This window comes from Triticum urartu, chromosome 2 (genome assembly GCF_003073215.2).
Source record: "Triticum urartu cultivar G1812 chromosome 2, Tu2.1, whole genome shotgun sequence".
In the NCBI taxonomy this organism is placed as follows: domain Eukaryota; kingdom Viridiplantae; phylum Streptophyta; class Magnoliopsida; order Poales; family Poaceae; genus Triticum; species Triticum urartu.
Window position 1 is genome coordinate 677050522 of NC_053023.1, and position 27267 is coordinate 677077788.

Consider the following 27267-nt stretch of genomic DNA (forward strand, 5'->3'; position numbering starts at 1 on the left):
TGGTCGTGGCTGCTCACGGGATCGGAGGAATGGGCACCTAATCCGCAGAGAGGTGCCAGTTGTTGGGGAGGTGCATGTTGCTCCACGGCAGTGGTGTCCCCATCTCCCAATAGCGCTGGCAGATCTCAGCCTTGACATACGGCCGAGCGCGCCGCAGGGCCGTCGGCAGGGAGAGGCTAAATGCGGGCATCGCGGAGCTGCTGGAGCGGCGACAGTTGAAGGAGGAACCAACCTCATGGCCATGCTTACCCTTGCGTCCGGGGATCCACTTCCACACCATGGCGGACAACGAGGAGGTGGATGAGAGGAGGAGGAGGCGCGGCCGCCGGAGTTAGGGTTTTCGTGTCGGGGTTCGAGGAGGCACGCAGCTCCGGAAGTGAAAATGTGTGGACTAGGCAGGGAGGATCTTATTCCATCTTTGAGGAGCCACAATCATCTCGTCTTTCTGAGCAGGACACAAAGCCTAATCGACCAATAAAAACACATAAAAACGAACTAGGACTTAACCTCTAACTACAATATTTTGAGTTTCCGCAAAAGAAAATACAATATTCCGAGTCGCAATAAAACATTACAACACCGACGGTCATCGGCATGCTGCTTAGCCGAGATGTTCGGCGAGTCGGTGGTCAAAGCTAATGACAAATGTGCGGATCTCCATGGGTGCCAGCTCGACGAGGAGCTTGGAAGGATCCACGGGACGTCCACGGACCACATTTTCCTTTGGGGGAGGCCCTCCAACCTTCCACTTCAGCCTCTTCTTCTCCATGGCAGCGCGCTCTTGGTTTGCCGATAGGTTTGTCTCACTGATCTTGTCAATCTGGAGCATTAGGGTTGGAAAGGAAGTGAAAATATTCATCAGGATCCAATCAAAATGTACATAAAAGCATATATATTTAAACAAGTTTAATGAATATCACCTTTTTATTTGGGAATACCCTCTTGAGGTCGACCCTCGCCGGAACTGAGAGATCCTTATGCTCTCCAGCCTACATGCACAGTACAATGTTTACAAAACGTGCAAATTGGATCTGATTGGGGCAAGGGGAAGTAAAGGATCAAGGTTTGAGACCTCGTATAGGTGAGCCAACCGAAGAAGAACACTTCCATCTTCAAGCTCCTGTACAATGCTCAAGCGTTTTAAAACAGTATATGAAACGGTTGTTTATAATGATTGCCACCACAAACGAACCCACGTAGCATTTTCATCAATATTCTGTGGTATCGATAACAGTTGTTGCAGCTAACTCAAACCAGTAGGATAAAAAACTAACTTGCGCCATTGCAAAAAATAAAATAAAAATAAATGCTACACTACTCAGAGTTATCAGATCAGTAATCTCTTGCACAGTCTATACCCAATTTCATTTTCCTTTTATAAGGAGATAAGATAGCAATGGTCCATTCTCCATATACACGACATACCTGGAGAGTAAGCAACGCGATATTTTCAGGAAAGCTGTAAGTTGGATCCATTGCAGAGAATGATGAAACATGCGAATTCACCCAGTTGCTTCCATCCTGAAAAGTACGAGTAGGGAAATGTTCAATACGACAAGAATAGCTGTTTGATCGATCACAAGTGCAACAAAATTTATATATACCTGCTCTTGCTCTGAAAACGCAAGAAGAAGAGGGGAGTACAGTTCCTGACCAAATGTACGACGCCACCTAGCTCCGTCTCCTTGTGGGTCAATTTTGAGATAGTATTTTCCTTCAATCTGTCCATATTGTAATACATTGCTTTATTTAAAGAAGGTTTCCGCACAACATTTGCTTGTAAAGAGGGAACCCTTGTAAATAATACAACAAATAATCGATCTGCTATGGTACATCAAACACCTCTTCAATATATGTGGGAACGGGATTTGGTGAGAGATGAGTAAATTGCTTCCTCTGTAACAAGAGTTGACCAAACCAATGGGCTATACACCAAGAGTTGACCGAACGGAGGCAAAGAAAGAAAGAAATTTTATAAACAATGTAATGATGCCTATATTGCTGATAAGATTATATTTCAGTAGCAAACATCTAATTCTGAATTCCATCCAAAGCACATGGTCAGAAAGATACTTACAACTAGTCCTTCACATTGATCATCCAAACATACTTCTTCATCTAATGCTTCCGCAACACCGCGGCCATCATCATGGACTAGCCTCCTACACAAGGAGTAAGAAATATTTAACGAAGAAGAGGTGGAAAGGAAAAAAAGAACAGCTAAAGGATGAAAGAAGCAAGAAAATACTGTGCAACTGTGCTCCGTGACATGTACCTGTGTAGCATTAGCTCTATTTGTCCATCCTTTATGCTAGAACCTCCAACAGACCTGTCTACGAGTACAGACAACTCTTTGGTGCCATCTTCCACATAAATTCCAAGATTAACCTGAAAATAAATACATAATTATCTATCAATCTGTATACAAATCTGCCCCCACCACAATCTACAAGCAAAACTACAGAATAATTTGCAACTTTGGAGCTGACGATTCCCAATTTTTTCAAATATTGACAAAGTATGAATAACCTCACTCTCAACATTTTAAATTATCAGCCTTCCATAATCACCAATAGCCTCCCGCCTACCAAAGCCTTCCAAATACAACTAAATCTTCATTTCCTATGCCACAAATTGTTTTTCGAGGATCAAATTTCTATGTTACCATCTTGTATGTCACCAAATGCAGAGACTTGCGTCATATGTCATTAAATGTCAAAATTTGTGTGTCTTTTTGGGCTGCGAGATCACATAGCTACACAATTACATCACTACATGTAGAGATAAAGTCCTATTCTTAGAGTGCTAAATAAGTGAAGAAGAGAGTTGCTTTAGCTGTCATTAACTGTCTGTTACCATCTACAGGTAGAGCCAGTGACCAGAAACTTACTCCTTTCTATAACATAGTGCGTATAGATTTTTTTTAAAGCATAGACTTGGTCCCTCAAGACTTTTTTTGGATATTTGGTCCTTCAAGTCTCAAAACTGAACAAGTTTGGTCCAAAAACAGATTTTGACCATGTTGACTAGGGTTGACCAATGAACAGTAAATTTGAAAAAATAGTAAAACAATTCAAAAAAAACTTGTTTTTTTGGCATCCAATATGCTCAAGTTCTGAAGGTGCGTGTAAATTTTCATTGTGTGGACACTCAAGGAGCTCATGGCAAAAAAAATACAAATCTACTCTAGTTGAACAGTAAATTAAAAAACAATAGGTCAAAAATTCAAAAAATCTTAAATTTTGTGGGAACCAAAATTCTTGGGTGCGCTAGGTTCATAAAATTTTGTGTGGTGTTTTGACATACGAGGAAATCGTGGCAAAAAACAAATTTTGACTCACAAAAAAAGCCAAAATATTTTTTTGCTAGAGCTCCTCGGATGTTATTTGAGAACAAAACTTTACACGCACCTAGCACACCCAATCATCTTAGTTGCCACAAAATTTCAGACTTTTTTGATTTATTTTTTGCTATTGTTTTGAATTTACAGTTCAGGTAGTCGATTTGTATATATATATTTTTTGCCACGAGCGTCGAGTGTCCAAACACTATGAAAATTTTCACGCACCTTAAGAAGTTGAGCATATTGGATGACAAAAAAATCAGATTTTATTTTATTTGTTAGCTATTTTTTGAATTTACTATTGATCGGTCAAACCTGGTCAATGTGGTCAAACCCGTTGAACGTGGTCAAAATCTGGTTTTGGACCAAACTTGTCGGGTTTTGAGACTTGAAGGATCAAATGTTTACCAGAAAATCTTGAGGGATCAAGTCTATACTTTTAGGGAACTTGAGGGACCAAAAACATGCTTTTCTCTTTTTTGAAAAGGCAAATTTTGCAAACTTCGATCAAGTTTATAGAGAAACTATTTATACCTACAATACCAAAATTATAAAATATGAAACTACATCTTTATGATAAATCTAATGATATATCTTTGGCATTCTAGATGTAAATATTTTTCTCCACAATCTTGGTCGAAGTTTGTGAGGTTTGACTTTTCAAGAAATATGTATGCACTACATTATGAAACAGAGGGAGTATCAATTACAAAGCAAACAAAAAATTCTCGACAAACAAAATACCTAATAAACTGAGGGGAAAATGCAAAGTGAACTCTGAACTACTTTCAGATGTTCACTCAATGACGGAAAACAATGAAAGAAGCCATTTCTTAGTGATACTAGTAAGCTTCCTTGTTTAAAATATAATAGAGCAAACAGGAGTTCACCGGATAATAGTTTCCTGCAATGGGTTGGTTTACTTCAATCTTCCACTCTGAGCGATAATCCTGTACCTGAAAGAAAAAGGGTATCTTGTATACTAAAATAGGTAGTATAACATAATGGTGCACCATAACAACACTTATTTTATGTTGCAGCTGCAGTAATCCTCTATAACATTGTTAGATTCTTCCCTCGAAACTAGCACAAGAATCATTAATACAGTTATTTGTGCACTATTTTTTGTGCTCACTGCATTTATTAGAAAGGCAATAGACATTTTTTGTCTTTTTTTTCTTTTTTGGAAAGGGTCAAGTGCTAGTGCTAGTGAATCATACCCTTTTGATGAAATCACGTCCACTGGAATCGGTATAAAATGTTCTGTCTGTTGCCATGCTAGTAATAATTTCAGTTGATAGTTCTTTTCCATTTCCATCGTCTACTGGTATTGGTCCAATCTATGAATAAAAACAATTATTAATGAGATGTTAGAAATATGTAATGGCATAAAAGAAACAAGACGAATTAATTATTATGCAAAATGTGAAGGCCTCAAGAAGAAACCAATCCAAGGTGCAATTACTCACTATGAACTCGGTTTCCACATAGTCCTTTTCCTTGTAAACTCTAGTGATCTGTACGAAGATAAGAAAGACTATATCAATTATCAAGCATTCAAAAGTAATTTAAGTCAATTAACAAGGAATGAAAAAACAGAAAAGTCCATATTCTTGGCACTATCAAGTATCAACCTCAATTTATTTTAGATATGCAATTTCACCAAAAGGCATACACATCAGTATTTGCCTGATCTAATCAAAAGATGTTGAATGGACAATAGTAAGTCTAATGAGTCTAAGGTGTACGCTAATTCAGAATGAATAGCATTACAATCAAAAATTTCAAATGAATTACGGTACTGTTGCTGTAGTGACAGAGATGTGTGCTAGAAATTCGTTGAGAACCTTAAGATCTGGCAAAAAAAGGAAGCAAGTAAATCCCCATGAGTGGTGGTTCAAACAAACAGTATTCATATTATTAACCTGGTATATCCATGAATTAATCTGCTGATGCACTTCATCCAATATGGGCCCGCGCAGAATCGTGGGAGGAACCTTGAAGTGGGAAACATAATTTCACGTCAGACCGATAATGAATCTTCTTTAAAGATCTCCTGTGATCCATTCACTATTTTAGAGATACTTTGGTCCCTTCTTCATACCTGACCATCAGTTTTGATAGGAACGGAACCGTTGGGGCGAAATATGTATGCTCCTGAAGCCTACGGTCCAGGAAAAAGAAAACAGATGCCAGTATTAGTAATTTCTACTTTTGAGGTAAAATATATTATTTGTCGAATCCCTAGTGCACCTGAGGATCATCTCCGTCTCCATGATCTTGTCCTATGTAATACTTGTACTTCTGCTTGAAATTTTCTTCAACCTTGAAATATGTTAATGGTTCTTGAGTACAAGTGATTCTAGATAACATGCAAAACAAAAAGCGAAATTTGATATCCAATACCACAGTGGACATATGAGCTGCTAGGGAAGATAACCGTGGGTAATCTTAGCATACAACTTCTGTACTACTTAAGATGAAAGCAAGGCAAGAGGTAAAACTGTTTCAGATTAGAAGTAATGCTTAGGAATTGGCAAATTACCCGAGTCTTGCTATCGGAGTACCGGGATAATGCTCCAGCTGCATCATATTGAAGTTTCAAATGCCCTTGCCCAACTTGCAGATTCCTACTTTTACTTCCCTGAGGGTATAGAGTGGATGGCGAAGAGATAGATGCTGAAATGTATATAATGTGACAGAAAAATTGTCAAACTTCTGAGTGATGCTTTCTATTTTGCTGCATATCAAGATGAAAGATATGAATTCACCTGATCTCTTTCCGCTCGAAACAAAATAAGTGTTAAAACCAAGTGGTGGTACCGAAGCAGAAAAGGCAACCCAAAACTTAGGTTTTGAAGCAGGCGATGTGCCCAAATAAGCTTTGACATGTTTGTCCCGTAGGTACGATGAGGCATTAGCTATTGGCAGAAGTTGCGATTCAATTTCTCTTCCCTTAGAATCATGAACAACAATTGAGTCACTCATGACCTGTTAATTTTACAAAGAGGCCAATTTAGTTCTCATTCTATAATATAGAAGTTTCATGGTAGTGGCACTATTCATAAGCACATATATTCATATACAGAATAGATGGATGTATGAATGATCAATAAAAACCAACAAAATATCATGTTTTCAGGGAACGAAATTTGCATACTGGTATGCGGAGGACATCCTCTCGTTCCCATCCAAGAGAGTTGTACACAAGAACAACCTGTAACGAAAAGATGAAAACACCATATTAGATGTTGCATGGGTTTACTTGCGAAGAAAGTATCATGGATTATTTTAAACCTACAAAATTTCATCTTAAAAAGAGCCATGAGTTAAGAACAGAACTCACCAAGCTTTTGCCTTGAGAAAAGTTCTTCTCGGAAAGGGGACAATATGTAATATTCAGGAGAGGACACTGAAAAAAGAGATCAGTAAACAAAGTCATTTAAGTTTTAACTAAAGAGGGAACTTTGTTAAAGAAAACCTGCAAACCGACCTGCCCAAAATTTGTCGTTGGGAACGAACAACGAGAATTTGAGCCTGACTCACTCAAGCAAGCAAGAGAAGTCGAAACCAGTTCCTCCGCCTGGAAAAGAATCAAACCAAATTAAACAATCCATTAAATCCCAAAAGAAATCATCAAATACGAATTACATCAATTTTCTCGATTAGTTACTTTCTTATAGCCAATCGATAGTCTCTTCGCATAATCATCTGCAACGTGTTGCTTCTCTGTTCCTGTAACAGCATCATGGTGCTGGACAAGAGCTAGAGCATCTCCTAAACTATCTGTTGTGAAACCTGACTTGCCTCTCCCAATGAAGAACTCCAGCTGCCTAGCTGCCTGAAAGTGAAAACATATTGACCTTTAAGGAAGAACACCACCAAGTGACCAAGACAGTATATCATTTGGTGTTGGATATCTGGAGGGCAACATTAAAATAGTAGGTAAACTACCAAGTAATATCCACTCATGATGCGGACATATCGTTTTAAGGCGGGTCTGCTTGTGAAGTAACCTGTCCAGTATGCATTGCGCCTATCTGCATATCTGACCGAAGACACACAGCCATATGAACGTTAAGGAACAAAATACAAAAGCAACGTTTTAATTGTACTAATTATGAATGTACTCCAAGATAGAACATACGGAAAGAAATCGTTTGTCTTGAGAGGCCATGGCTCATTTGCAGAAAATTTTGCATCAGTGTAAATGGAAGGTGTGGAGTACAGAGCATTCACACGGCCATCCTGAGGTATGGTCAAACAGAACAATGGTGAATTATAATGTGTTAATAGGTATTTTACATAAAATTTAAGCATTATTTACTTATTTACCAATTTAAAATGCTCAAAATAAATCAATTATATCCTTATCTAAAGCAAAAAAAATCAAATGCATCCCATGGCATGTTCCCATAGTGTGAGAAGACTGGAAGCATTTCAAATGTATTTCATGATTTAGAACAGAGACAATCGTGATGGTGATAGCTCACGAGATATGATTCAGTAGTGTTGTGATTATAAGTTTGTCATATAGCTATGAAGTTACTAAAGAAATACACCATCTGCTTCAGAATATAAGCAGTTTAGGTCCTTTGTACTTCCCGTCAACTTCTACAATAGAACCAAGTCCTTTTCGCAAAAAGACAAAGTACCACTTGGACCATATTTCTTAAGTACTCATATGTTGTTTCGAACAAACACAAGTATATATTTCGAAAATCTAGTGATATCAATTTGATATTGTCATTCCAGGCTCATCATTTACCTTGTTCACATAATGAATTAATCTATCCATCTGTCTGAACCAACTTTCTGCGTATTGATATTTGAAGTCTGTTCCCATTGTAAACATGATATGGTTTGTCCTTGTGATATTTGCCTACAAAAAAATATAACGAATATAAATTACGACAAACACATGTACACACGTGTGCAATGCATGTCTGAACATAAGTGATTTTGGTAAAAGAAGAAAAGCATTAGACTGCATTACGAAAAGAAATGCAAAAGAATATGGTCTATGAATGAATTCAGAAATGAATATTATTGTTGTACAAAAAGAAATATTACAAGTGTTATCCCTATTGGTTGGTGACCAAAATTGTAAAAACAAAGGAAATTAACCAGCGGGCTCCACATTCAATTATTTACTTTAGTTTTCTTTCTCTCCTGCCCTCTTTCTAGACCCATCTCCAAGCCGCTGCGCGTCCTTGATGGTCACTGTTCACACCAATCCCACTGTCTCAACTGTTAGATTGAGTATGCGAGCGATCAGGATTGAAGCTTTAGATTCACTCAAAACTGATACACTATATACCGGTGTAGGTATAAGTAGAACAACAACTTTTAAGTATGAAACGATGCGGTTTAAATAACAGGAAATCAATTTGTAGAATGGTATGCATTTGGCTTATCAGCAAAACCATGTGCACGCCATCAGATCGGCCTCACTATCATCATATTTTCCACCAGCCACATGATCGACTTATTCTAGGTCCTTCCCTACTACTGGCCTCGCACTATTTTTGGAAATTACAACCACCACCCATGGGACCTTGGAATGGGTTTGCCGTGCACCTAGGATTATCTATATCTATAACTATAGTACTATATAGTGTACCAGTTTTGAAATTTTGAAATTTTGAATCCGAAGCCTTCACCAGTAGAAAAAGGGGCTTTGGTTTGGCCAGAAAAGAGCATTAGTACCGGTTGCATTACGAACCGGGACTAATGTGAGCATTAGTCCCGGTTCGAGCGGCTAGGGCACCGTACAGGCATTACTCCCGGTTCACTAGGGTGCGATGCCCATTAGTACCGGTTCGTGGCACAAACCGGTACCGGTTTGTGCCACGAACCGGTACTAATGATGCAATTTTCAGTTTTGTAAAAAGCAAAAGAAAATGATAAAACTTAAAAAGTTAAAATCCTTCAAGATGTAGTTATGTTACTACATCTACTAGTTAGGAAAATTTAAAAACTTAAAATTGGACATGTTTTGCAAAAAGTGTAGGGAAAATGTAAAACGGCTATAACTTTTGCATACGATGTCAGAAAAAAACGTATAATATATCAAAATGTTCAGCACGAAAATCCGCATCCGGTTTTGACAGCCTACGGCCTGTTTGCAAATCTTTAAAATCCTCAAATTCTAAGAGGAAAAAAAGTTATGCTCAAATTTCAGTTTTTTTGAATTTTCGTTAAATCTGGTCAAACTATGGTCAAACTATTTATTCAAGAAGTATTAGTGTTAATAAATAATTATTCAAGAATATTAGTGTTACTAAATAATTATTTCAATTTTTTTGATTTTTTTGTCAAACTTTGGTCAAACAATGGTCAGACTACTAATTCAAGAAATATTAGTGTTACTAAATAATTATTGTTTTTTAGAATGATAGTTTCAAACTCAAACAGTGAAATGTGTGACTTCATGCTCAAGCTAAACTCCTGAGGGTTAACAGGATTGACATCTTAATATTGTCAAGAAAACAACAAGTGCAGACTTGGAAACGAGGGAGAATAGAACCCGGAAGTTAAGCGTGCTCAGGCTGGGGTAGTGAGAGGATGGGGGACCGTTCGGGAAGTTAGATGATTTGGAATGATGAGGGATGATTAGAGATTAGAGGTTAAATTGAGCAGTGACGAGGGCTGATTAGCATAGATTAAAATAGCCCGCGAAATAGCCGCGATAGCTGCGCTATGGCTGCCCAGAGCCTTGCCGCTACGCTATGGCTGCTGCCGCGAAATCCTCCACATATCCCTCTAAATGGCTCAAAAATCAGCAAAACCCTCCGGAATCATCTCTCCCACCAGAAAAATCGGGTCTAAAGGGGGGGAGGGGGGGGCTTTAGTAACGACCATTTAGTCCCGGTTCCAGAACCGGGACAAATGGCCTTTTTTCTACTAGTGCTTGAATGTGATACCAGCCATTGATTGATGCTAATCCAATGGTCTAGGTTGTTGGGATTCGCATCTACAGAACCTAAATGTACCCAGATGTGTCTACATTCTTCTGGAACCAGCAGCGCGTCAGTATGATCTGTCCACACACAGTGAGCTCACAATCTCACCTAAGATTATTCGTAATATCATAAGAAAGAGAGAAAACACCCAAAACAAGATCGTTGCCCATATTTTGTTCCTATGAAGTTGTGTCATGCAATTCCAACTTAAACATGCTTTGCACGTATCGGAGTACTATTTCTAACAAAGAAGAGGAGATTTGCTTGTGCTAGCAGTTCCGCAGGCGTAGGTTTAGAAAAGATAGTCTTGCAGCATCTCCAAGCGGACCACATCCCCCCACACAGACATACTTCTCCCTATATGTCCAGATAGATAGTCCGTATCCCATGCGGATCCCCAAACTCTGCCAATATTTTTAGGTTGTCTGGCACCCCTCAAACCCAGCCCATCCATGGGGCAGCCGACTGACAGACACATGCGAAAACCCATCTGTCCTTCAGGAAGGTCATAGGTTTGGTGCCCTCATTCATGGTTGGCGCACTACCCGAGGGGCCAATCCCCGGCTATTTAAGCCAACCGGTGAGGACAAACCCTAGCCGCCCCTATTTCCTTCCCTTTCCTCCAATCTGCATTGCCACCGCTTCCCTGTCTGCATCCCATTCCGCTCTGACATTGCTATCCTCCATGGTCCGCGAGAAGGTCATCTATCACTAAATGCTTACGTCAGAGCGCCGGATGGAGATCGCGACGAAGATGCGTGTTGCCGAGGTACGGAGCACCGCCCACATTGCGCCTGGCCTACCTCCGGGCGCTCTAGACCCGAGCTCGAAGAAAGAGGAGGAGGAGGAGGGACCATGGAGGCTGACCCCATGGCCCGAGGTGGAGGAGCCGTTCCATCTCGCCAAGCCATGGAGGCGAATTACCTCCTGACAGAGGTGCAGATGGAGGTCGAATGTGCGGGTGCTTCCGCCTTCATGTCACTCGTTGCCGATCTCATCTTGGTGGACGAGAACCAGGCCATCCTCAAGTCGCCCCAGTCCGAGCGGGAGGTGGCGGCGAACCATCATGTTATCCACCTCTCCGACGTTCGGCAGGAGCGGCTCTTCGCGGACGAGGAGGAGGAGACACCCTCGATTCACCCCGCCGTCAATGACCATGAGACCGGCGGCTCCGACAAGGAGGTCATTGACATCGACTTTGGACGATGAGTTAGATTAGGGTAGTTATTGTTTTGCATGTAGCTATTTTTTTTCTATGTATGGTGAACTACGATATGATGAAATCGACGTTGCATGGTGTTGTATCTATATCTATATCTATATCTATATCTATATCCGTACCAATATAAAAAGACCCAAAAGGGCAGATCCAATTAATCTTGGTCATCAAATCATGCCAATCCAACGATCTAGACTGCTTCAATGTCAAGCGCTCAACACGTTTAGCGTGCAATTAATTCCATGCCAAATATAATGTTAATCACATAATAACACGCAAATAATATCCTACTTAATATCCGCATGCACTTATTAAGGGTTAGATATGACCGGCGGACACAGACAAAAGAGAGGCGAGGCAGCGTTGTCCACGGACGTATAAAATTTGCTATGTACATTTGGAGGTGCTCTTAAAATAATAGCTTTTCAGCATGAAATGCTTAGGTCGAAGTAACATTGAAATCTGAAGCTGCATTTTCAACGTTAGGTATGAACTTGTGACTGTAAAATCCAGATGGCCATTCTAATTTGATAAAAAAAATTGTAGTAGACCAATGGATTCTCATCCAGCATGAAGATATATAGGAGACACTCCCTTAAAAACATAAGTAGTACAGGATTTATCAAAAAAAGAAGAGTTAATTACACAAAACCACAACTTCAGGTTAACTTATAACACTTTACCACAACTTTTGAGTTTTTAAATAAAAAACCACAACTTCAAGTCAATTTATAACACTTTACCACAACTTTTGAGTTTCTTTAACACAAAACCACAACTTCTGAACTAATTCTCAACATTGAGCTCAAATCTATCGGTCAACTTCTTTTAATAGCCAATCTGATTGATTGGGCCCACATGTTAGGACCTAAGTTGGAAAAAGGTGGCATGTGCGCATCTCCTATGTGGCCTACCATTTCCTCCTCTTGCCATCCCGTACCGGCGCTATCAACTCCACCGACGCATTGAGCAGGGAGTTGGTTGTTGGTGGGGTGGTCGAAATTCTGCGACAGGATGATCACTCCGAGCATCCTTGAAGGCGAGGTTTCTAGTGTCGCAAAGCCGCACCCGTCCGGACTATGGCATGGTCAGGCGGGGCACGCGAACTAGACAAAGAGGTCTTGGGGAGCTGCAGGTTGAACGCATCGTCGAGGATACGATGATGTCGTATGCAGACTGCTATGTTACACATATCCAGTCAGCGCCACGTAGGAGGGAACTTGCTACCTAGAGCCTGGCATGTGGGCCAAATCATTCATATTGGCTATTAAAGTAGTTGACCGATAGATTTTGGCTCAATGTTGAGAATTAGTTCAGAAGTTATGGCTTTGTATTAAAAAACTCAAAAGTTGCGGTAAAGTGTTATAAGTTGCCCCGAAGTTGTGGTTTTGTGTTAAAAAACTCAAACGTTGTGGTAAAGTGTTATAAGTTATCCTGAAGTTGTGGTTTTGTGTAATTAACTCAAAAAAGAAAACATATAGGAGACCTAATGACCCTAATGTACCTGTGCCAGCGCTGCAGCAACAAAAGCATTCACCCGTTCTTCAACATTGTAATCAAAAAGAAGGGGATCATCCTACACAGATAAAAGTGATGAAGAATTGGATTATTCCTGGTGTTGACTGAACTAACATATCTGAAGTTCTCGTTAATTTACCTGGACAACAGGGGACTCAGCACCAATCTCAAAATAAAACTCACCAGTTGGTGGTTCATAACCACCTGGGAAGATACCAGTAAAAATCTGAAAGAAAAATGAGCATAACAATAAGGGAACTGTTACAAAATATATATGCTTTTCTATGGTCATGGTTTTTATTTGGAACATGCCACCTCGTGCGGTGAACTGCATGCCGCTCGCAGCGAGAAATACTGCGAAGACGACCCCATGATCATCAAAGTGATTCACAGCACTCACATAGTTACATTACGCAAAAGGAAAATGCTACTCACATCAGCTGATGAGCCAAAGGTCTTAGAGCTCCTCCATACGACCTCAAGCTCTTTGGTCCCCTTCCTCCTTTTGTGATCTTGGTAATCAATCCGGGAGAAATACAAGGCATCAAATCCTACCTGAATGAAAGACAGTAAAATGTGGTTCATATAATAGTGGACCATATAAGGAACTTTGACTTAGTTTTCTTTTCTCCTGTGAAGCATCGTCAAAGTCACACAAAATCTGAAAGCATGGCATAAATGGATTACCTGTGCGCCGAGGAGGTAGGCCTGAACTGCAGAGTGCCCAAACGGATCAATCTGCCAGCCGATCCTTGGGATCTGGCCGAACTCCTCCTTGATGAATCTGTGCCCCAGCGTGGTTTGATCAATCATGTCAATGTAGTGCACGGTCGCCTCGTCGTGCATGCACATGCCCCCATTTCTTCAGCGTCGATGGATCACAAGGAGGGATATGCCATCAGTCAGATATAGAACAGAGACATGGTTGCCAAAACGGAAGTTGTTGAAAGAGCTAGCTAGCGTACATGAATTCCAACTGTCCGGAGCTGACGAGCTCCTTCACCGTATCCTTGATACTGTCGCTCTGCTGCCTCCACCATCTCTGGAAAAACGCCTGCAGCCAACCAACCATTCATATATAAACAGTTAATTACTGAAGAAAAATCACAGCATCAGACCCAAAAATGAACCCACATTGTAACACCATCCGTGCCATTTGGTTGTAGAATGAATTGAAACAGCCGGGTTGCAAAGCAAGAAACAGAGCGGTTACAGGTGGTAACATTGCTCTGCATCCTCCCCTCCCAGGTCCCAATTCTACAGCAACAATCCCTTCTAGTATAAGATATCATATGATACGCACACTCGTGCGTATTCGAGGAATTCTACAGCAACAATCTTGACAGGCTGCTTACCTGCTCGACGTAGATGAACTTGCGGTTCTCGTCCTTGAGCAGCGCCGGCACGAGCGAATCCAGCACGTTCTGAACGCACGCGACCTGCCACCAAAAACACCCACATTCGGCTTCAACCAAGTCGACGGACGGAAAACAGGGGTAACAAAAGGAAAAATCTGGGAGAACATTTGGAGCGGCAGAAGTCGAACCTGGATGGAGTTGTTGGAGCCGACGTAGTACTGGTCGACGGTCTTGAGCCAACCGACGTCGTCATGGGTGTGGGGGACGACGTGCACGTTCAGCTTCCCGTCCACCACCCCCGCCGACGTGTTGTAGGGGATGTACACCCCCTCGCAGCCGCCGCCGGGCCCGAGCAGGACGGCGAGGAGGAGGGCGAGCCGGACGGGGGCCATGGGCGCCGGCGCCGGCGCGGCCACTCAGGAAGTCTCTCAGAGAGAGAGAGAGAGAGAGAGAGAGAGAGAGAGAGAGCGGTGGGGTCGGTGGCGGGTTGCGAGAGTGACGACTGACGACTCACTGACTGCGTACCCCGGCCGGCGGCGGCGGGCCAAGTCGACTAGCTACTTTGTAGTGAGGGTCGAGGAGTGTAGCTGTGTAGGTGCAGGTGGCCGCATCCATGCTGTGCCACGTCGGCTTCGACGGAGATGCACATGCTGTTGCATCTTTACGGCAGAGTATAATAATTTATCCTCTGATGACACTGTTGGGAAGTGTAAAATAGGGAAGGCGAGTCAGAGATCCGGCACGGTTCTCAGAATACTGTAGATTATGAATTGATTCAAATCACATCCCCTAAGGGCACGTCCCCTAAAACGGACACCGCGTCTCTCTGTTGACCAGACCGGACTGAGGCTGAACACTGATACGGAAACCGGCCATCCAAAAACTTATCATAAATTCTGATCACATTTGATGCATATTTAAATAAACTGGATAGCTTTTATTTAAATTTAGATGACTCTTACATAAAAGAACCGGATGGTTTTCATCTAAATAGGAGCACATTCATTATATTTTTGACATATTTCAATCAAATTATAGCGGATCGGTACGCACATGGTCAGGGCACACGCAAAGCTCCCCCGATTTGCTTCCTGTTTGGGTGGAAACGGACATCCGAACCGGTCCACGGATAGATGAGATATCACATTAGATGACAAAACACGTCCGAACAGCTTGATACGGACGAATGCGGGCGATTTAAGAGTCAGTGCTGAAGATACCCTAAGATCTCATTCCAATAATTATAGTGAGGTCCTCCCGTCTTTCACGAATTACGGCTGTCTCCTTCTGATTCGATGAATTACACTCATGCCCCTGCAATTACACGTATTTAAGTGTCAGATAGACAAATATTATAACTTTTAGTGGATAAGTTGGATGGAAATTAAAACATGACCAAGCATAAAGATGAAGGCAAACTATCATGTGATGTGATTGCCCGTCTCCTCCCTCTACAGGTTGATATCCAAGAGACAAACAAGGGACTCTCTCAAACAGGAACATGTATATGTCCGCTTAGTAGCATGTATCATGTATGTGATTGGTTAAGTGCATGTTTGGACTCTCTCAAAGTCCCTTGTTTGTCTCTTGGATATCAAAAATCATACATCCAGACTGCTAAGCGGATATCAAAAATCGTACATCCAGACTGCTAAGCGGATATCAAAAATCGTACATCCAGGTTCTTGTTGGTGACAAAAGTGGTCCGGACACTGCGGTCCAAATATATAGTGAATGTTTGAGAGTCCGTGTCTAAGGGCATTTCCAAAACAGAACCGCAAACGGCCTGCATCCGTTCGGATCCGCTGTTTGGACCGCCGAAGCCATCCAACGCGAGCCTATATTGGTCTGCGAGGCAGTCCAGACTTGTTCTCTCCCGCAAACCGAAGACAAAAGTGGGGGAGGTTTGAGGGAGTCTGGACGCCAGACACGTAGGACTTCGACACCCCCGGCCCACCCAAAACCTTTTTCGGACCCCGTGCCCCCATCCTCCCCATTTTCTCTTCTTCCTTCTTGCTCTCTTGCCTTCGCCGATGCTCCCCCACCCTGGCCGCCACGCCACATCCCTGCTAGAACTCTGCGTCTCCGTCACCTCTATCGCTCCAGCAGGGCTCCAACCCACTTCTCCTCCATCACCGTTCATCCTCTGTCCTCCGACCGTCCCACCAGGTACCGTCCGCTACTACTATACTCACCATGGTCGGCAACCGTTCGATGAACTGTCAGAGCTAAAGAAGTTTTCCCTTCTTCTTTCTAGAAATGGATTCCGATTTGGAGTACATATACGAGCAGTATGTTGAGTCGTCCGACGGCTCGTGGGACAAGGAGGGGTACTTCGATGAGATGGCGATGACGCAGGCGGTCCTTGAAGATGCGAAGCATGCGGAGGAGCATGTTCTCAGTTTCAAGGGCTCGATCAAGGGTCATCGAGCGCTCAACCAGAACAGGGTGTGCGGCCATTTGACACTGATGGCTGACTACTTTGCCACCCGATGCACTCTTCGCTGATCATTTTCGCCGACGTTTTCGGATGCGCAAGACTATCTTCAATTGTTTTTACCATTGCGTCTGGTCCTATGATGACTACTTCATCCTAAAGAAAGACACCATGGGAACAATCGGGTTCTCTGGTTACTAGAAGTGCACGGCCGCACTCCAGATGCTTGCATATGGAACGGCCACTGATTCGTGGGACAAGTATGTATGGATGTCTGAGAGCAAATGCAGCGATGCCATGGTCAGGTTTGCAATCACTAGTAGAAAATAGGCCTTTTGTCCCGGCTCCAGATGGCCTTTAGTCCCGGTTCTGGAATCGGGACAAAAGGGTCGGGACTAAAGCCGCCCCCCCTTTAGTTCCGGTTGTGTTACGAACCGGGACTAAAGACCCTCCATGTGGCCGCTCTCTGTGCGTGGGCTGGAGAATACCAACTGGGACTAAAGGAAAAAAAATCATTTTTTAATTGATTTGTTTTCAATTTTCTTCTGATTTTCAAATCTTTGAACTATTTGACATTATAATCTCTAATCACCCCTCCTCACTGCTTCAGAATTTAATCTCTAATCTCTAATCAGCACTCATTCCAAATCGTCTAACTTCTCGGCCGGTCACCCATCCTCTCACTACTCCAGCCCGAGCACGCTTAACATTTTGGTTCTATCTCCCCTAGTTTCCAAGTCTGCACTTGTTGTTTTTCTGACAATAGTAAGCTATCAATCCTGTTAACCCTTAGGTCTTGATGTCACATGATTTAATTTTTTGAATTCCAAATAATTATTAAAATAAACAACAATGATTAACAAACAACAATGATTAATTTAAAAACTCAAAAATACTTCAAAAAAGGAAAAAAATGTCAAAAAAAATCCAAAATAATATAAAAAGTTCAAAATAAAATAAAACAATAATTATTTAGTAACACTAATATTTATTGAATAAGTAGTTTGACCACTGTTTGACCAGAGTTTGACCACATTTCATTTTTTAAAACTTATATTAACTGAAGAATTTTTGTGTGTTCAATATGAACCATTTAAAGTTACATCCTTAAAATTTCAGCCCTTTTTGACTTCATTTGCTATTTTTTCATGCATTTAATGATTCTTTGAGCTAAATTAGCCTGAAATTGGAAAGTACTACAAATGAACTCTGAAAACCCTGAAACTTGGCATGGTATCATCATTTCACCCAAATAGGTTGTGCTAAAAAGTTGAGAGGGTTATGGCCAAAACTGAATGCACTTCGTGTACAAACTGGACCATCTTTTTCGAAGTAACAGGGTTTCGGACGAAAACTCAGCTGTTACAAAGACATTTCATATTTTAATATTATTTCAACTCTAGAATTTTTGTGTGTTCAATATGAACCATTCAAAGCCACATCCTTAAATTTCAACCATTTTTGACTTCATTTGCTATTCTTTCATGCATTTAATGATTCTTTGAGCTAAATTAGCCTGAAATTGAAAAGAGCTACAAATGAATTCTGAAAACCCTAAACTCGGGACTTAAAACGTCCGAAACTCTATTCTAAACAGTAAACACTAAAGTTTCAAACCATAAAACCTAACCCTAAACTTGGAAATCTAAACCCTAAAACGTCTAAAACATCCAAAAACTCTATTATCCCTTTGGAATTTTGTGATTTTAAAAAAAATGTCATAAACCCTAAACTGGGGACTTAAAACGTCTTAAACTCTATTCTAAACAGTAAACACTAAAGGTTCAGACCATAAAACCTAACCCTAAACTCTTAAATCTAAACCCTAGCGCTAAACCCAAAAAACGTCTAAAACGTCCAAAAACTCTATTTTCCTGAATGGAATTTTGTGATTTTAAAAATTTGTTGAAACGGAAAACTTGTTGTTTCAATGGATCAATCTTTTTGTACTGCAAATTTTGATATATTATTTGTATTTTTCTGAATTAGGATGATTTAGTTATGATTTTTCCAAGTTTAATGTGGTAAAAGGCTTTAGTCCCGGTTGGTGTCTCCAACCGGGACTAAAGATAGACCTTTAGTCCCTATCTTTAGTCCCGGTTAAAGACACCAACCGGGACTAAAGGGCTGGGAGAAAAAAAATTGAAATTTGCAAAACAAAAAAATGAATTTTTTTCCAGTCCCGATTGGTACCTCCAACCGAGACTAAAGATAGACCTTTAGTCCCGGTTGGAGATACCAACCGGGACTAAAGGGGCTGGCATCGTTCGAAGCCGGTCGCAAACCCTTTAGTCCCGCTTGGACTGATGCCTGCGCCGCTCGAACCAGGACTAATGCTCACATTAGTCCCAGTTTCTAACGCGGCCGGGACTATTGCTCTGATCTGGCTGTGACGAAAGCCCTATTTTCTACTAGTGTATAGTGGTCGAGGTGTATGGACCTCGGTACCTGAAAAAACCAACTATGGCAGACACGGAGAGGCTCTTGGCAATCTCAAAAGCAAGACGGTGGCTAGATTTTCGTGGATCTCTTGACTGCAACTTTGAAAATGGAAGAACTGCTCGAAGCTTTACAAGGGCACTATCAGGGTCATGTTAAGAAGCCCACCATAATTCTAAAGCAGTTGCATCACAAAATCTTTGGATTTGGCACGCTTTCTTTGGCATGCCCTGATCTCACAATGACATCAACGTGCTGCAGTGATCACTATTGTTTGCGAGGCTGACTGGACGAAAAGCACCTCCTTGCCTCTATACTGTCAATGGACATGAGTACAACATGGGCTACTATCTGAATGACGGTATCTATCATCCGTGAGCTACCTTTGTCAGCACCATCTCTAACCCAGTTGGCCAGAAAAAAAGCTCACTTTGCAATTCCGCATGCCTGTTTTGCGGTTGTTCATGAACCTACTAAACAATGAGATCCGGAGACCTTGTGGGAGGTGATGACATGTTGTGTGATCACACAATATGATCGTCGAGGATGAGAGTGATGATGATGCCGCAACTCTAAAATTTGAGAACATGGACGATCCTATCCAACTTTCAGACCAGAATCCGGCCACATTTGAAGAGTTTATTCAAATGCAGTAAAAAAATTGGCATCGACCAACTCATGAGCAGCTGAAGAAAGATCTGATTGAGCATCAATGAGCGGTCAAATGGAAAAACAATGTGGGGATGTATTATTTGAAAAAATTTATATTTGAAGTATGATACGTCTCCAATGTATCTATAATTTTTGATTGCTCCATGCTATATTATCTACTGTTTTGGACATTATTGGGCTTTATTATCCACTTTTATATTATTTTTGGGACTAACCTATTAACCAGAGACCCAACCCAGAATTGCTGTTTTTTTTGCCTATTTTAGGGTTTTGAAGAAAAGGAATATCAAACGGAGTCCAAACGGAATGAAACCTTTGGGAACGTGATTTTCTCACCAAACATGATCCAGGAGACTTGGACCCTACGTCAAGAAATAAAGAAGGAGGCCACGAGGTAGGGGGCGCGCCTACCACCCCTAGGCGCGCCCTCCACCCTCGTGGGCCCCACTACAAAAAATACACTTCCGTGATGATACGTGTTTGTCACAGTAGGTCACTTTTTTTGTCATGCATGTACATCCATGACAAATTTATGACAGAATCAAGATAGTCATACCTGTGCTGTCGTAGAAGTGTTCCATGACATTACCAAAATTATCATCACGGAAGTGTCCACTTCCATGACGATAAATCGCGCGTCACAGAAGTGCTTTCGTCAAGGGTGACCGACACGTGGCATCCACCGTAACGGAACGCCGTTAAGCTATTGGGTCGGGTTTTGGATCCGATAACCCGTTAACAGCCCCGACCAATGGGAAATTTCCACGTGTAAAATTCTTATTGGCCGGACGAAACACGTGTCAGCTCGTCAGTGGGTCAGATAGGCGCCTATGATATGTCGACACGTGGCACGGCCCAACAAGTTTAAATGGGCCGGCCCAACTGAAGGCCCACAAGATTTTGCGGACCATAATGGGCCGACCCAGCTAAAGGCCCACGAGATTTTGCGGACCGTAATGGGCTGGCCCAGCTAAAGGCCCACAAGATTTTGCGGGCCATAATGGGCTGGCCCAGGTAAAGGCCCACAAGATTTTTGTGTGCCATAATGGGCTGGCCCAGGTAAAGCCCACAAGATTCTTGCGGGTCATAATGGGCCGGCCCAGCTAAAGGCCCACGAGATTTTGCCGACATTAATGGGCCGGCCCAGCTGTAGGCCCACAAGATTTTGAGGACCCTAGTAGGCCGACCCATTAACTGGCTGCCATGTTTTGGGCCAAATGCCAGTCCATATTTGATCCGGTCCATTAATGTCCTGCCACGCTCCGGGCCCAATAGTGGCCCATATGAGATCCAACCCGTTAAAAGCCTACCATGTTCTGGGCCAAATTACGGCCCAGATCAGGTCCAGCCCTTTAAGAGGCTTTGGGCTCAATTATGGCCCATATCAGATTCGGCCCGTCAACTGGACACTATGCTTTTGGGCCCACTTGCTAAAGGCCCACTTAGTAATTCGGCCTGATATTAGTTTTGGCCTGTTAAGGGCCCATTTAACATTTCGGCCCTATATTAATTTCGGCCTGTTAAAAGCCAGTCATATAGTTGGGCCTAACTATTGCCCTGTTTGCATCCGGCCTGCTCGCAGCCGATATCTGATTGGGCCAAACAAGGACCGAGACAATTTTGGCATGTTTAAAGCCCATGATTTGATTCGCACAATCATGGGCCGGGGTTCATTTCATGCTGCTGCGTAACTAGTATGAATTAAGAACAAAGCTACTCTATACAATAAAGAAATTACGGCATAGTAACTTAGAATAACCTACACTATACAATAAAGGGTTTAAGGTATATTACATCCACTGGGCATCGAAGTTCGCCACCAGTGATCATAAAGCGCAACGTAGAAGCAGATTACAAAAACTGGGCACCATTGCAGCATAACAAAATAATACTGAACCGAGACCACTTCCAAGACAGTTCAAGAAAGGTTAGCCTTGCGGGGGAACTACTGCGCAAGCTGCTGAGCAAGGCTGTGAGACCGGCCTAGCATGTCGGTCATAGCTTCCAGGTGTAGCTGTTTAGCGATGAGGTTCTCATTGGTGTTCTCCGCAATCTTTCTTAGAGATAGGACTTCAAGTCGAAGTTGAGTTGCAGAATGCCTTTCTGCTAGAACTTGGGACTGAAGAAGTCGAACTGATTCAAACAACGAATTCTGTGAGCTTGTCTGACTGTTAGTGTCAAGTAACTTGAACACTACATCAAGACAAGACTTTGGGGTTGTCTCGCTATCTTCAAGATGTTTTGCCTTATTTACTGCAATATATGTTGGGTTTGTCTCACAGCCTTCAGCAGACTTGTGCACGCCATCAGGCATATAACCCTGAAACAAAGCAGAGAGATGACAGGTTTTCCACGTGTATAAACAAGGATGATAACTGTTCTGTCAATTCTATCCAATTTAAAATTAGAAAATAAAGAGTATGTTCAAAATATCAATAGCATAATTTGGCATTGTTCATAATGCATGGAGCTTCACCACACTACTGGATTACCATGTGAACATAACAAGCATAGATGAAGGGCAAAGAAAATCATTGTATCTATTTTGGATAATGTGCATGGCATGTTGTTCATATCATCAGCCACATCAGTAAGATAAAACAGGAGATGACAAGGTGCAAACGTGGGCTGCTTCACCACACACTGGATTATAGATCCACAAAAACAAGCATACATATAGGGAGTATTAAGTAATGTGCATGGTATGAATAAGGAATTTGGTTTTACAAGTAAAACTTAGAACTTACGGTTCTTACGAACATGCATTTTGGTAGAAACAGCAAACTAAACAGCAGTAAACGATAGGGAGTATGAGCAAATTAAACAGCAGTTGAGGATAAAGGCTTTAGAAGGACTGACTTACATTAACAGTTAACATCGGCTTTATAATGCCCTTCTGCATGTCAAGGGAAGGATAACTCAAGAATTTCAGCACAGAATCTTCTTCATAAGCATTGCCTGTACTCTACATTTTGTAGAGAGTAATTATAGATATGATAATACTGGAAGGGGTAGAGGATAATGAAGATAAGATACAGATTGATGCTACATAATCAACTACCAATCCCTGGAAGTACAAGCGTTACAGGACAAAATGTACTGACAAGAGCAATGGGCTACACTTCTGCACTGGCATTGTCTGTGTATTCTACTTGTTGGTAAGATTAAATATAGATCTGATCTTTTTTAGTAAATGGTGGGCGAGGGAGATAAGATGCAGAATGCTACAAAATGAACCAATCCCTCTTCCCATAATACAAGAGTGTTTTGAACACTGGTGTACTGTACAAAACGTTCTTATATTATGGGACGGAGGGAGTAGCTGTTAATGTAAGTACAGTGATAGACCACGTTCAATCCTTACAAGAGGACTGCAGAGCTAAACCTCTTCAAAAGCATTGGGTTGATTCTAAATTTATGTAAGAGTCCATACGGATCTTATAATGTCCACCAAATGGACGATTACGAGGCTAACATGTGCAGTGATGCTACATAATCAAACAGCTACGAAAGTAAATATGGTCATATAGGGCAAGAGGTACTCACAAGAGCAATGCAGTGTGCAGTATAGTTGCGAGATTCTGTGGTCCCTTGAGAACGAATGTTCTTCTGCTAACAGTTTTCGTACAAGTGAGACATTAAGGCAAATGCAGAAATGTAGTTCAAATTGTGATGTGATATCATAGACAGTACCTTACGCTGCAGCCGAGACCAATGTGTAACAAGATTATTCCAGTCACCGTCGGATAAATGTAGCACCGGAGACTTTACAGAAATTTCGTTCAGAGGCTTGCCATCGAAGTGCGCTTGCCTTAGGTAGGAACGATACTTCATCAACGAGTGCTTGAAAAGCGCAACCAACCCTTGCTCGTCATCACAATCCAGTTTGCGCCTCGCCTATTTAAAAGAATGAAATATTGTGTCTTCTGTCAGCAGAAACATATGTAGTAATGACCATGAATAACATTAGTACGTTACTTACGCATAAGTTGCGGAGGAAGACTGGAAATTGTTCTGTGTCTGCGGTATAATCTTTCCATGAAGGAAAGATGCGCACAAAGTTCCTGACAACAACATAAGCTTCATCTTCTAAACTGGGAAGAAATGGAACAGGGGTCCTATTTGCTACAATTGGGGCTTTCTCTAGTTCGAAAAGGGATTTGGCAACTGGATTTGGTGTACTCTTTGCTGGAATGGGGGTTTTGCGTCGTACAACTAGTGCTATGTCAACTGGCATAATCATACTGTTTGCTGCAGTTGGGGTCTGCTGAGTTGGGGCATCAGAAATGACCAGTGTAGTAGGGCTAGAGTATGCTAGAGTTGGGGTATTTTGTGGGTTAGGTGTTATTGCAACTACACCTAATGGGCTATTTGATTTATCAGGTGCCACTACCTTTTCCAAATACTTTGCTTGTGCTCCTCCACGATCAGCAATCGCCCTCTTCCTTTTGAACGTCTGATACACAAGAACAAAATTTGAATGGATAAATATGGTATGATGAAAGATGGAATATGTACTAAAAATGGATAGGCAGGGAGTATTCACATACACGATGCGTAAACTAAGCTAATGGCAGTTCAACAAAGTAGAAGCAATGCAAAGCATCAGTTGCAAGATATGTGCGAGCAATGTAACCTTGGAAAGTTAGAGCAAGTACCTTGATGGGTGAATAAGATAGGGCATCTTCCTCTGACTCCTCCACTAGGGAGCTACATTGACTTAGGTCTCCCTCTAACTCAGAATCACTGTTAGGATCATATTCTAAGCATGAATCTGTAGGTGGAGAGTGTTTGCATTGCATTGCATCCAGACTTGATTTCAGTCCCTTAATGCCAAGTTTGACAGCCATGGCATTGTTCTGCTTTATTCTTTTCATGCGCGCAAGCTCATAATCATTATGATGCTGTTCAGAATCTGAGATTCATGAAAACGTAAAAAGTAGTCAGGTTATCTATGGAATGCATCGCGGTTTCAACTCGGAGAGTGTCTCCCTATAAACCCCTGCATATGCAAAGTTCACCTCCCCAACCGTGCTGACCAGACCACACACAGAGATACACACCCGAGTGGCGAACATGCATTTTCGAAACTAATTTAGGAACATTTAGCTGACCAATTAAACAACTCTATTTTAATAATATCAGATTCGTATTTGAACAACTAATCTTGTTTAGCTTGATGGGTGGAGCAGTGTTATTATGAAACGAAGCACGTATTCTGATCGTATAGTGATCATAGAAGGGGGAAACTCTAAGCATATATTTTTTTTAGCAAAAGAGGGTTTCCCCTCTGATTTCTATTAAAGAAACCACCACGGAACCAACATGATCAATTAAACCCTAAGTATGATCAATTAAACCGTATTATGGCTATGCCATGGCAGATTTGAAGCTGCAAACCGGAGAAATGATATTTAGCATCCATTGTTTGCTTCGAACTAAGAACTAAATTCTAAGAGCTGAAAAGAAAATAGAGTAACCAAGTTACACTACTAGAAAAAGGGCTATAGATGGGATTGACACTAATGGCGCACTAGACAAGCGGTGTGCCATTAGTATATACTAATGGCGCACCACCTTCTGATACGCCATTAGAGTTGAAACTACTAATGGCGCACCTGGCCCCGGGTGCGCCATTAGTATCAATTTTTTTTAACTAGTGCGCCTGTCCAAACATACTAATGGCGCATCCAGACACAGTGCGCCATTACTAGTTGTAACTAGTAATGGCGCACGTGCCGGAAAGTGCGCCACTAATGTTGTTTTTTTATTATATTTTTTATTCCCTTTTTTGCAAAACTACTAATGGCGCACTGTTCCACCGTGCGCCATTACTAGTTTAAACTAGTAATGGCGCACTGTGGGACAATGCGCCATTAGTATTTTTTTTGCAAAACTACTAATGGCGCACCACCAGGAGGTGCGCCATTAGTAACCTGGATTACTAATGGCGCACTTAGGGTTGGTGCACCATTAGTAAGTGGGCAGCAACAAGATATTTTGGACAGCCTCTCCTACCCACACTCACTTTCTCCCCACTTCATTCTCTCCACCTCCTCCTTGTCTCGGGTGCCTCCTCTTTTTCACCTCATTTCCACCATAGATTCATTCAATTTAAGTGGTTAAATTACCTTGTTTTGATAGGTAAGTAAGGGGGGAAGCTATATTTATGTTCTCCCTACAACAATGTGCACATGCACTTTTTATGGCCTAGCTAGATCTATGTATGTTCGTGGTGTTGCATATGTTTGTGGTGTTGCATATGTGTTTGTGTTTGGAGGTGTACCGGTATTTGAAATTCGATAGTTGCCAATATTTTGCCGGAATGTTGATTCATTTCCGTTTCGGCGAGAATTTTGGCATTAAGCATTCTTTTTGGTCCTATTTTTAGGGAAAGTCATGCCAAATTTTTTCTTGGTTCTAAAATATCGTTTTGCTCTACCCCGCAGGCGACCATGGTCCGCATGATGACCGAAGGCATCGTGAATAGGTTTTTGAGGTCCGCGAAGGCCAAGATGCTTCAAAAGAATGAGACGGAGATAAGATGTCCGTGTCGAAGATGCAAGCTGAAGAGCCTTATTGCGGACCCGGAATCCGGGCAGGTGCGGGACCACCTGCTCTTGCGTGGTTTCATGGATGGCTATCGGTGGCAAGGTGATGAAGATGACTACGAAGTCGTCCATGGGGGCCGGGCAAGAAATGAGGAAGGGCAGCAAGACAACCACCGCGGCTCGGGCGGGCGAGAAGACGAAGAATCCCCAGGAGATGATCACGACGGTGATGCTGTACACAGTCATCATGTAGAAGATGCAGGACATGATGATGAGGAAGATGCCGGAGCAGTCGACGGGCATGATCATGAAGATGATGATGCCGGCGGAGCAGACGACACTGGACCATCGATGGGTTGGGTGCAGGACCCTCATATTCAAGAGCTGCTTCTCAAGCAGACGAATAACGCAAGAGCTGCCGCCCGAGAGAAAGCCAAGATGGATCAACTTGAGTTAGACGCGGTTACTCCATTGTATGAAGGATGCAGGCACGAGGATACCCGCCTGAAAGTAACGCTCATGGCTCTGGAGATGAAGGTAAAACACAAAATGACCGACGCATGCTTCGACGAGAACATGTCATTCTGGCACGAATGTCTTCCCGAGGGGAACAAGTGCCCGACCAGTTTGGAGGAGGTAAAGAAAATCGTGTGTCCTCTGGATTTACCGCACGTGAAATACCATGTGTGCATGAACAAATGCATCATTTATCGGGACGAGCACGCGGAGTCTACCATATGTCCGGTGTGCGGTGTCACTCGATAC

General features: G+C 42.1%; 1 protein-coding gene across 1 annotated transcript; it reads right to left on the minus strand.

The window, feature by feature from the left end:
- Window positions 1-377: 377 nt before the first annotated feature.
- LOC125539658 (alpha-mannosidase At3g26720-like) lies at window positions 378-14980 on the minus strand. Its single transcript, XM_048703160.1, has 29 exons — window positions 14592-14980; window positions 14401-14484; window positions 14011-14099; window positions 13733-13907; window positions 13481-13600; window positions 13185-13271; window positions 13032-13103; window positions 8112-8225; window positions 7491-7591; window positions 7298-7391; window positions 7017-7184; window positions 6837-6926; window positions 6690-6755; window positions 6504-6560; window positions 6115-6334; window positions 5889-6022; window positions 5597-5668; window positions 5448-5507; window positions 5269-5340; window positions 4813-4860; window positions 4564-4683; window positions 4234-4299; window positions 2276-2388; window positions 2078-2162; window positions 1605-1721; window positions 1426-1521; window positions 1073-1120; window positions 921-989; window positions 378-820 (listed from the first exon to the last, which is right to left on the minus strand). Exons 1-29 carry the CDS (start codon window positions 14793-14795, stop codon window positions 602-604), a joined length of 3060 nt encoding a protein of 1019 aa, XP_048559117.1. The 5' UTR covers window positions 14796-14980; the 3' UTR covers window positions 378-601.
- Between the last annotated feature and the right edge of the window lie 12287 nt (window positions 14981-27267).